This window comes from Empidonax traillii, unplaced genomic scaffold, assembly GCF_003031625.1.
Source record: "Empidonax traillii isolate 1590-97213 ecotype Southwest subspecies unplaced genomic scaffold, ASM303162v1 scaffold170:size2694500, whole genome shotgun sequence".
Classification (NCBI taxonomy): domain Eukaryota; kingdom Metazoa; phylum Chordata; class Aves; order Passeriformes; family Tyrannidae; genus Empidonax; species Empidonax traillii.
This window is the reverse complement of record NW_020955363.1, coordinates 1,466,593-1,478,268: the sequence shown is the minus strand read 5'-3', so window position 1 is coordinate 1,478,268 and position 11,676 is coordinate 1,466,593. Positions and strand designations below refer to the sequence as shown.

At 45.8% G+C, this 11,676-nt stretch overlaps 2 protein-coding genes across 2 annotated transcripts in view; one reads left to right on the top strand and one right to left on the bottom strand.

The window, feature by feature from the left end:
* MGST2 (microsomal glutathione S-transferase 2) overlaps nucleotides 1-4,152 on the top strand; it is an 11,830-nt gene extending 7,678 nt beyond the window's left edge. The window contains exons 4-5 of the mRNA XM_027885707.1: nucleotides 1,681-1,762; nucleotides 3,739-4,152. Coding sequence (XP_027741508.1) covers nucleotides 1,681-1,762; nucleotides 3,739-3,871 — 215 coding nt within the window. The 3' untranslated portion in view covers nucleotides 3,872-4,152. The remainder of the gene's footprint in view (nucleotides 1-1,680; nucleotides 1,763-3,738) is intronic.
* A 3,524-nt stretch (nucleotides 4,153-7,676) lies between these two features.
* Nucleotides 7,677-11,676, bottom strand: part of MAML3 (mastermind like transcriptional coactivator 3) — a 239,372-nt gene continuing 235,372 nt past the window's right edge. The window contains exon 5 of the mRNA XM_027885725.1: nucleotides 7,677-10,828. Coding sequence (XP_027741526.1) covers nucleotides 9,837-10,828 — 992 coding nt within the window. The 3' untranslated portion in view covers nucleotides 7,677-9,836. The remainder of the gene's footprint in view (nucleotides 10,829-11,676) is intronic.

Here is an 11,676-nt window from a genome sequence, read left to right as displayed (position 1 = left end):
CTTTAGCACAGCCTTCCTAGAAGACTGCTCAGTGGCACTGAAATCCCCACTTAGTCATGGCATTTCATGTAGTCCCACCAGCGTTCACTTCTCTCTGCAAATCAAGGAGCTAGTACAACATATTTACCGTACGTTCCGTGGATTTTCAGGGTGCATCATTCAGAAAATCAGCTTCCAGATGCTCCCTGCCAACAGTTACTTGCACATTATGGGACAGTTCTCACAGAACATCAGGCATAGCTGCCGTCCTTTGGGGGGAAGCAGCCTGAAAAGGCTCAGGTCAGAGCACTCATGCCTGTCTGTTGGAGACAGAGCTCAAGCCAAAAAACCTTTGTGGTTTTACATCCCCGATGAGAGACACCACCACTGGGCTGTGACTCATCTGCTTGCAGTGGGACATAGCACTGAGCACTGAAGCTCAGTCACAGCAGCATCATCTTCTGGTATGTAGTGTGGACTCACAAAAACCTACTGTGTTTTCTCAGGCACGTAGCACAGGGGCATTTTTTGCCAAATGTTCTGAATTCAGACACCACAGAACTTTCATACCTCTCACTCTGTTGGACTTTGCAAGGTCGGTCCGTGAAATCTCCTAACAGTGATGGGGAGGTGGTCTCTCATAGAGCTAGAACTTGTGACAGAGCCTAACTTTTGCATTCTGCTTTATTAACCCTTTCCCAACTAATGTTTTAGAAGCATGAAGTCTGTGGGCTGGTAAAGGATAACTACCTCATGCCCATCACTCCTCTCCTTCCTGAACAACTTCTCCATTTTCTGTATTTGCTCCAGAACAATCATTTTAGTTTGGAGCTCTCTTACAGACAGAAGTCCCATCTCCATTGTAAATCCACTGTAAATCCAAAGAAGCACCACTTAAGCCAAAAAAAATCACAGGTGCTAACCAGCAACACAAGTGCTGCCACATGTAAGAAATGAAGGATGATTATAAACTCCCCTTTAAGTAAACTTTTAGTTATCTCCCACAGGTATGTTTACATGAGTTAGTCCAGAACACAGTGAAAGCTGTCCTCTGTAATACACACACACAGAGTTTGAAGATACAAAATTAACAGGCACTGCCTAGTCCTGGATAACACAGCTGACCTCCATAACCTGCTCCATCTCTCAAATGGAGGTGACTTTATACTCTTCCCTCAGGGAGGTCAGAAGCTAACTTCACTACAGCTTTCTCTCATGTCTTTGGATAAAAGATGCTATATAAATGCAAAGCAGCTTATTAACAACATAAATAAGATTCTCTTTCCAAAACAAACACTCCCCTTTAGCATGGACTGCCATAACAATATGAAATAACAGCGCCAGGTCAAGTCGCAGTGCTCCAACCCCCATCCTATCTCTGGGATAACCACCAAACCAGGGAGGATACAAATTCCTGTCAGTTCCTGAGTTCTCCTTTTCAGGGAATTCCTTTAGATTTTTTTGACAGTCCTATATTCACCTTATCTGTAAACCCATACCAAGAGCCTCCTGCAGTGAGTGTTTAGGAATATATATATATATCTTCTGAATGATTCTTTCCCAAGATAACTCCCCAGTGTATTGACAGCTATGAAAATGCCCAGAGCTAATACAACTGGAAAACATAACTAAAGTGGTGAAACTGCCATCCTCAACTTCAGTTTTCTGTTTATCCCACCCTGTTAATCTTTCGTTTCCCAGAATTAGCTTCCTTTCTGGGTGTGTTGTACGTGTTTGCCCGCTACAAGTACTTCTACGATTGCATCCCATCCGTGAAAGGAAGGTAAGGAGTTACCAGCTGAACGCAGGCTACCAGCTCCAGGCAGTGGTCTGAAGCTGGGCTGAGAGCCAAGGACTGGGAGTGAAAAGTGATTAAAATCAAATGCAACATGTGTAAAATGTCAACAACAGGTTTGAAGGAGAAACTCTTGGGGAAGAGGGATGGGTGTTACAGCAGAAGCCTGGGTTAAGATGAGCATGTGCTACAGGTCAGGAGAGACAAAAGGTTTGATGCTCACCTTGTGGGCACCTGCTTTGGACTGGGCATAACTGACAACCAGACTCGGAGAGGACTGGAAACAGAAGCCGTTTTTGCATCTCATCGGGGTGGGAGTCTGCTCATGCCAGGCTTGCACTGTGCCTGCCTGTCTACTGTTCGCATTTTTCTTTGGTTTGTCACAGTAAGACCTTGTCTCCAGCCATACAAGTTGCACTAAAGGAAGCAAACTATCTGGCCTTGTAGGCTGATGAACCTTCACCAAACAGATAAGAGAACGTGGCTTCAGATAAGAATATGTTAATAAATGTTTAGTGCACAGCACCTCCTGATATGAATTCTGCTTTAACAAATACGCACACTGGCAAACCCTCCACTATAAACACTGAAACACATAGTTTATTTCTGGTTTCACTGAAGCCACTGCACCACCTTCTATGTGCTGACCTAAGGCTCTCTTCCACCACCCATTATCGGTCATAAGAAGAAAATAGCAAGATATATGCTTTTCAAAAAATTAAAAGACTTGCAATGTCTTCTGGAGGAAGACAGAAAACAATCAGATTATTTAGTAGTGAATAATCTGGCAGCAGTAAAAGGCTGTCCTATGGGGTTATTTTCCATAGCTTGTATACTGAGGTTACCATTTCTCCTTCGCTACAGCTCCACTGATCCTTTATCCACTTTGGAAGAGCTGCTGCTTGAGAGAAGGGGGAGGCTATGTTTTCCAGAGGAAATATATGGAGATAGTTTTGTATCTCCCAATAAGAGATGCAATCATTCGAATCGTGAAATGAACAGCAGCCAGAAGAGTTGCAACTGCTAAGGAAGTTTGGGGAACAGACATGTAAATAAATGAAGAAGGAGAGCATAATGGATTTTTTTTTAATCAACAAACAAAAAAGTATTTTGTTCAAGAGATCTTTCCTATGTTTTACTTCAGTACTCTTAAAACAATAAATTCAGCCTCTCAAGGAAGCCATAAAGCTGTGGCTGGCTTCACTGTTAGGCAGAGCTTCACATGTTGGTGAGACTGATTTCTTTGCATCAAACAGAGGGTGCTGAGAGCCAGCCTGGCAGCCCTGGAAAATGGCTTTGCTCCCAAGGCCTGCCTGCTGCTAACCTCCAGCGGGAGCCTCAGTTAGCAATAGGTCAGCACAAGGCAGGCATGCACAACCTGGCCCCAAAACATACAACAAGCCTCCAGCAGCCTTAGTAGCAAGAAAGTAATTACTCTTCACCCTGAATCTCAGTCCTAATCACTGACCACAGGCCTGCTAGTTATAACCACAAACCTAGAGTGCATGCCCAAAGAAGTGGTTACAACTAGGGCTAAGCAAAAGACTTCCCTCATGCTCTCTTGAAACTGAGAAAATCCCATACTTTATCATTTTCAAATCTGCATCTAGACATGGCTTGTCCAGAAAGGCTACTTGTATCAAGTCTTTAGGCAGTTTAGTGGGATACTCAGGCTCTTCCTTTCTCATCCAAAAATCCATCTCCAAGTCAAAGTGATAACCAGTAGCAGACTTCTCAGCTCAGCAGAGGGTATTTGCCTGATAGAATTGGGTATCTGCCCAACAGCCAAAGTCATGTGTGTCATGTGAAAAGTCATGGTTTATTCCTAAAACACCTCAAGCTAGTGTTGCAGCAGTGATCCTTTTTGTTTCCACACACCTCTTCCTAACTTTTGTGGACAAAGAGTTTCACCGTAATATACCATGTACAGCTTATAACAGCGTTTTTCTGCTTTCCACTTCTAGGTTAACAGGTTTTCATTTGAATTTGATAGTTCTAATTTGTTTGATAGCCCTGAGTGCAGCTGGGATTGTTAACAGCTTTCTGGATGAATACCTGGACTTCAGCATTATGAAGAAAGTCCGTAAATTGCTCTGAAGACTGGCTGTCTTTTTAAGAAATAAATAAATACTTAACATGGATGCCTTCCCTGGACACCAAGAAGATGATAAGCTGCATGTGAATAAAGCATCAGAGCTCTTTACTAACAGCCAGTTGCAATGTAAAATGCATGTTTTTCCTGAGCTGTTTACACTTTCTCCTTTCCCTACACTCTTGAAAAAGTCAGTAAGGCAGAATGTCATGTCACATCTACATTTGCAATTAAATGTTCTCTTTCCCTGGTACAGTATTGCAATCTCTAAACAAATTACAGAAAACTAAACCCAATAATTCCCTAAGTAATTTAGTTGCAACTGGCACCACAGGCATCTTACCCAGTGTCATTCAGCTTTGCCAGTGCCTCTGTAGTCTCCCTCCACTCCTCTTCCTTTCCCCCAGCAGTGCCAAATGCAGAAACACGATTCCATGCAATATGCTGCTGGGAGGACCCTGTTCCCCAAGTAAATCCAATGCCACTGCTGTATAAGCATACATGGAAACACTGCTTTCTCAGGAAAACACTTAAAGCTGCACTTGGCCCTGTGTTTCTGCAGAGGACTTTTGATATTATGCATGTTTACAGTTCAACACATGCTCAAACACTCTTCTTGTAGAAGTGGGGCCCTCCCAGTCCTCACAGAAAGCCTCCTGAAGGCAGGCTGTAGCCACGACGTCATAGTTCTGAAGAGGAGAGCCAGCCCAGACAAAAAGAAGACACAGAAGCTTTCTAATAGTATACTGAGGCTGATAACCTAACCACAAAATAATTGAGAGGTCTGTCAGGTCCACAATAACCTTTCATATGAAGAAAACAGACATGTATGGACACATCGAGAGGAGGGGTTTGGAATGAGATGGTCTTAAGGTCCCTTCCAGCCCAAATCATTCTGTGATTCTACAAAGTTATCTCATGATAAAAAGACACAACTTAATGCCTGCACGTATCAAAGACTGAAATGGCATTTGAAATATTAAACAAGTACAAAGGTGCAAGACTTGGGTCCAACAGTGGCTATGAAGGGAAAAAGGACAGATCATGATGGTGAACAGGCTGGAGCTGACACAGCTACAGAAAGGGCAGCTCTCCATCACTTAGCTCCAGGGAGAAAGTACAACAGGGCCAGATTTAACAGCCACATAAATCATCAGGAATTCTTCCGTTAACTTTCTTTTTATGGGCTGAAGTATGGAAAATCTACCTGCCCACCTGCCAGTGATGCCTTCAGTCAGTCACAGGCTGCAAGAATTGCTGTCTCCAGAACCAAAACAAAGGTCCAAACCATGTAACAGACTTGAAATACAGATGGGAAGAGACCCAAAGGTCATTACTGTGTTTAAATAGGTCTTTCTTTGCCTCTGAATTTATACCATTCCAAGCTTACCTGTTGTAGTTCTTTGGTATGTTTATAGACAGCTTCCCTCTCCTCACCTCCACTTTCACAGAAAGAGAGAAACTGCTTTCACACACAGGGAAAATTTCACATGTCAAAATAGACAGGTGTGAGGCTGCAAAACATTATCCAGCAACACAAAGCCAGAGTGCAAAGGGATAAACATGAACCTAACATTCTAGGAGCTCCACCAGCTAATGAGAGGGCAGAATTAGGCCTGGAGTGGAGGATGCCACCTGTCTGCTGGGTCACAGCTTTGTCCCCAGTAAGCCAGGGCAGAATGTCTGTGATGGAAAAGTGTTAAAGACCGACTCATCTATAATTAAAATCAAAACACACCTCTAACAGATGGATGCTGAAAGTATCAGTCTTTGGTATGACTGTGGTAAGAAGCACACTGTTTCCTGCCTGCTGGTGGAGGAGTCGGTACCAGGATGCATATTTCAGCATGCACTTGATGTGAGTTGATGAGCAAATGTTCCTGTTGTGAATGTTCACCTGTCAGTCACGATCAGAAATGATGATGGTCCCCACTGCAGCCTCAAAGCCAGTTGGTACCTGGGGGCCTCTTGCTGAAAGCATCTCTTCTCAGCAAGCGCATGCTTGAGGGGCACACTCCAGCAAGCTGCTCTCCTTCTTTGGCCAGTCTCCTTCTTTGTTCTTCCTTATCCATATCTAGAATGATAAATGTCTTGGACTGGCATTAAGGAGAGAAGGGGAACCTCACCTTTAAGGCTCTACGTGGAGCCAAGCCACACTGGCATCCTGAACAGAGGTCTGGTGTCTGATCCCTCATGACTCCCCCACAGGCTGGAAACGCGTGCAAAGTGGTGTCAAAGCCTGGAAGGCTGGCTACATGACATGCTTACCTTGAACAGGTCATACACATTCAACAAGTCCACATCCATGTTCCAAAAGGCTTCTGATGACACAATTCTCACACTGTAGTAGCAGTAGGTGACAGGGAACTAATCTAAGTATGTGTCTTCACGCTTCCCCAGTTTCCTCACCTCTTTCCTCCAACTTCCATATCCAACACCACACCTCACTTCTTCCACCCTATCTCATCTCCTCAAATTTCAGCCACAGGACTCCCAAATCCTAGGGTCTCCATCTTGTCTCCTCCTCTGAGAGCACTTTCCTGCACCCCAGTTTTGCTCCTTACACACAGTAAACACAAAAGTTCGGAGCTGCCACATTTAACGGACCCAATTACGGACCGACTGCCACACAGCATCTGCCTGAGCACAGGCCTCACCTCAGAGCACAGGAGGTTTCGGTAGCTCACCTTGCCTGGGAAAGGGGCACCATGGCCCGAAAGCACAGCAGAAGGCGGGGAAGCAGTCCCTGACCAGCAGCTCATTACAGCAGTCCGTGGCTCTGCTGCCACAGGGATAGGGACAAGCTGTTGGGGGCAGCCTGGCAGGGCTGCCTGGGATGCAGGGATTCACACGTGCCTGCCTGCATCCAGCTTCCTTCCCCTCCTTGGAAGATCACTCATCGAGGCGCAGGAATGGGGCAAGAGATGATCCATATACACCACGTATATGAGTCAGATAACCATCTTTTATTTGGGTTTCTTTTTTTGTTTGGTTGGTTTTTTTTGTTTGTTTTGTTTCTTTTTCTTTAAAAGTGGTATGTTAACATCAGGTCTTTCTCTACATTTTCAGAGCTCTGTACAGGTCTTAAAAGGAAATAAGCAATGCTTAATGTACAAAGTAAAACCAGAAAACTAGAAAAATCTGAATAAAATGGAGCAAGTTGCTGTCAGGGATACAGTACAAATTAGTAATTAGACGTCATCTGAAGTGCAATATCACTGCAGTAAGGATGAGTTAAGGAATGAAATAAAAATACTCTATTTTAAACAAACAGTATATATATATATATTTATATGTATATATTTTACAGGCAGTAGACCCAGTGATATCTGTAGAATTGTAAAAACATATTTACAAATAAATTTTTTTTAACATTACATATACATCAGCACCATAGGAAGAAAGAAGAAAAAAAAAACAAAACAATCCCAAATCGAATAAAATCTACTCTCTAGTACTTGATCCCAGTATGGAGTATTTGGAGGAAGCTTTACAAAGACAATAGAGACTTGTCTTCATCACCATTTATTCACCATAGCCTGACTCTTCCTGATGCACAGGGACTTGCATTTGGCTGCCACATGGTGGTTGTGTGTTTCTAAACCCTCCCTTCCCAGCTGTGGCACCCAAGGAAGGATGCCGTGACAATCCCAGTGTTGCCCCCCACCCAGCAGGCTGGGGATGGCTCCCCACCCTGTCACAACTCCATCACACAGGGCTGGGCAGATGTGTGCCTGACACACACACACAGGCACAGCACCCTGGTTACTGTTTCTCTCAATGTTTGCCCCTCCTTTCCATTCCCAAGATAGACTAAAAACGTAGGCTGGTGCTCCCTTACACTGAATTAGGGCCCAATCTGGCTCCTTGCTGAAGCAAGAGACAGCCAAACCTTGATGGTCTTCAACAGGAACTGGAATTGGTCCTTTTGCTTTAAAAAGGGGTTAGCTAAAAGAGATGCACCTAAAGCTGTTTTAAAACAATTTAGCAGCCGGAGCAAGCTGGACTGACAGCTCACCTTGAGCACATTAAAAAATGCAGCTTGTCCTGCTGATAGCATAGCGTTTAAAACAGGTAATTCCCTTCCTCTAGGAAAGCCCTACAAGGGGATACTGTGCAAACGGGAACCCAATGGGGCGCAGAGATAGTTCCAGGCCCATTTGCTCCCACTCTTTATTGTGATGCATATCTGTGCTCCACGGGGAAAGGCAGGATGTGAAACTGCAAAGTGCCAGTGCCCTCAGCCTCCGTGGATTTCAGCGGCTCAGCACTTGCCACTGCCGGGCCCAAGGGAAGCAGCACACAAGGAGGTAATCAGTAGCTGGAGAGGTGGCACTGGTAGTTGAACACTTTTGCTGCAGAGCACAGCTGATGGCTGTGAGGGCCACCACTATGTCAGAGGGTGCCAAAAGTTCTGGACTCTGGATCACATTAACATTTTTTATGCACCACTATATATATAACCTGATAAGCAGCTCTCAGCTGAAAACACTAAAAAGATTCGAGGTTTGGGCGAACACCTTTCCTCAGCCTCTGACTGCAGCTTGGGATCTGCTGCTTTACACATTCAGAATGGCTGGTGACTTGATACTGTGCGAGATGTATCACAACTTCATTACAGTGCTGGTCAGCACTGGTCTACGCAGTGGAGATAGTGATACATTGGTATCACATAAAACCTTAGTTGGGCAGAGCCCATGTTTGTAATATCAATTATTTTACCCATTCATGAACGGTCTTGACAGTAGTCCTTCACTGTCTCCTGTTCTTCAAAAGCTGCATTGAGTTTTATTCCAGCAAAACAGAGAGATTAGACCAAAGATCTCTTTAAAACTGAACATAGCCCATTGAGAGCCCAGACACCCCGGGGTTTTACTACCTGCTAAACTTGCACTTTTCAAGTAAGGAAGAGAAACTCCTATCTGTGTGCCAGACTCTCACTGTACATTTTCTCATGCCTGTTTTCTCATCCCCTGCCTGCTCCTTTGTGGCTCACCCGAAAAAAATTGCAGCCAGCTCACCTTGCTTTACATTTAAGGACAGGAGGGGAGGGAAGTGAACTGAGAACATACTGGGAAGGAAGGAGAGGGAGGGACTTGCTCAGGGCCTATGCTGATGTCTCTTGGTACCTCTTAGCCCTTTCAACACCCCCAAGCAGCAGGTACATGCCAAAGTGCTCTGACAGGGAAGCACTATTGCAAGTCCCAAGGGGACTAAGCAGCTCATTAAGTTAACCCACCCACCTAAGCTCTCTCCAGCAGCAGTCCCATAATCAAACTGTCCTCACAACACTGACAAATTTATGTTCTCTTGCGCTCGTACTGGAGTTTTATCTCTCTGCAGTGAAAATGGTGACCTCTCTATGATTTGTTTAGGTTTGTCACGTGAGTGCTGCACGTTGCTTTACGACAGCCCAGAGCTGGCCCATGGGCCTGGCCATGGCTCACCAAGACCTGCCTACCCCCGGGGTGAAGCCCATTTCTGACCAGGGCTTGTGCGATTGCCCATGGACATCTGTGGGCTTTGCTCCAGGCTTTTCATCTGCTCCCCTGAAAGCTGCAGTGTTCACAGTTTTATCAGGTGGGAGACACTGGGACCACCCCATACTACTGTGCAACGAAACCTCATTGGAAGAGGAGAAAGAACAAATTTTCCCAACCAGAGGCATCGCCTGGCTTCTCCAGTTTCCCCACTCTGCCTCACACAGACGCAGAGTGGGCAATGCCACACAGCAGACGTTGCCTGGTAGAATGCCTTGAGATGCCAATGTTGTCATCGTCCCCTGAATCTTCCAAGGTTGGCTACAGATCAGCTCAGTTTGCACAACTGAAAACAAAAGAAAACAAAACAACCCCAAACCAAACCAATTCAAACAAAACAACAACCACCATCCAGGGATGGGGAGAACATCCAACTCTCTCTTTTCTTTTTCAGATGTAACAACCAAAGCTCCAGACTGTACAAGCCCATTCACTGGGGGTTTCCAAACAACTCATCAAGTTCTTGTATCCACTCATCCCCTGGTCCGCTCTTAATGATGGAGTCCACGAGGTCTGCGCCCTCTGCTAAACTGGAGAATGACCCCCCTGCTCCCTCACTGCTGTAGTTGTAAGGTATGTCCTGAGTGGGATTCCTCTCGTATGCTTGGCCTTGGCCGCTCTGAGCAAAGTTACCACCTGGCATCTGCTGCGTCGGGGGCTGGCTGAAGCCTGACATGGTGGGGACCCCTTGGTTGATTGCTGGCATCACCATGGGCCTGGCCTGGCTGGCTGCCTGCTGCCCAGGTAGTGGTTGCAGCAGCTGTCTCCCCAGCGCCGGGTTCAGGGCTCTTACCGTCCCACTTGTGTCCACAACTGTCTGATTAAGCCCCTGTGGGAAGTGTTGCTTGGACAGCCGCGGCTGCCCAGGCTGCATCGTGTACGTGGTGCCGTTATTGAAGGGCCCCATTTCACCGCTAGTCCTTCCAGGTATGCCTTGCAAGCCTCGCTGCTGCCAGTTCTGCGTTCCCTGAGGGACAGTCCCCATCAGGTTTTGAAGTCGTGGTGCTTGCGGCCTTGGTAAGACCTGGCCCACGGGTCCTTTCATCTGCTGCTGATGCTGGGGAAGAGCAGAGTTTACCAGCATGTTCTGACCAAAACTGCCAACCATTCCCACCGCTTGTCCGGAGGCAGGCTGCCTTGTCCCCTGGCTTGCGTTATGTGCCATGTTTATGCCGCTTTGGTTTGGGTGCTGCAACATTTGGCTCATCCCTGTGCTCATACTGTACATTCCCGGCTGGCTGGAGGAAGCGTTGCTGTAAGGAGCCATGCCCAAATCCGACTGGCCCGCAGTCGTGGGCAGCGTGCTCGGGTTCTGGGAGGGACCCATTGCCATCATGCTCGCGTTCTGGGCCATCATTCGGGACGTCCTCATGTTCTGGAGCGCTGCTTGGTTTCTCACAGCTGCTATGTCCTGGGGTGAACCTACACCAAAAAGGGAGGAAGGTAAGAAAAAAGGCACAACCCTGTAAATCTTGATTAACACGCATAAGAGAGAAATCTGTAGGTCCCTTTTGCAACACAGTAGTATTTCAGATTGCTGTGCTTTCCGAGAAAATAAAACAACTTTTCATGTGAAGGTTGAGAGCAGAGAGCCAGAAGGTTACCCATCCTTGGGAGATGTGCTTGCTGCCTAATGTTTACTGCCTTTCAGAGGCTACATGTTCCCCACCTCACCTTGGCTGCAGCCTCTGTCCTGACCTGCCAAATTCCCTCTCCAATTGGAAGGTGAGAGCCAACACAGTTCCAGTGTTGTTCCTAAACAGGAATCGCTGATCGTGTTGTGTATTCAATTGGAGAAGCGGGACACTGCTCAGTAGAGAATTCCATTCCAACCTAATTTCCCTTCAGGCCTAAAATGAGGCTGGCAAGGTTAAAGGGCCAATGATTTACTCACTAAGTAATTCTCAATTAGGACAATTTTGGGATGCGTACCCAAAGGGATTCATGACTTCAGATTCTTGAACAATCGAGGGAACACGACTGCATGTTTAATACATGATTACAGACAGGGTTGCCTCCCTGGTAATAACATAATCAAGTATCTAAGCCTGATGGCCACAGGAGCTGCAGGGCTAAAACAGGCTTTTCTCTTACTTTGTTAGGACCAGGGATTAAATTTTTAAAAAGTGATTTGAGAGTCAAAGTCCCTTGTAAAAAGTAAATGTGAGCCTTTCTTTTTTTGTGTGTACTTTTTCTCCCCAGGATCCACTACAATGTGCACCCTCCTCCATAAAAAAATAAATAGTCCCTAAGACTTTAAAGTTGCATCT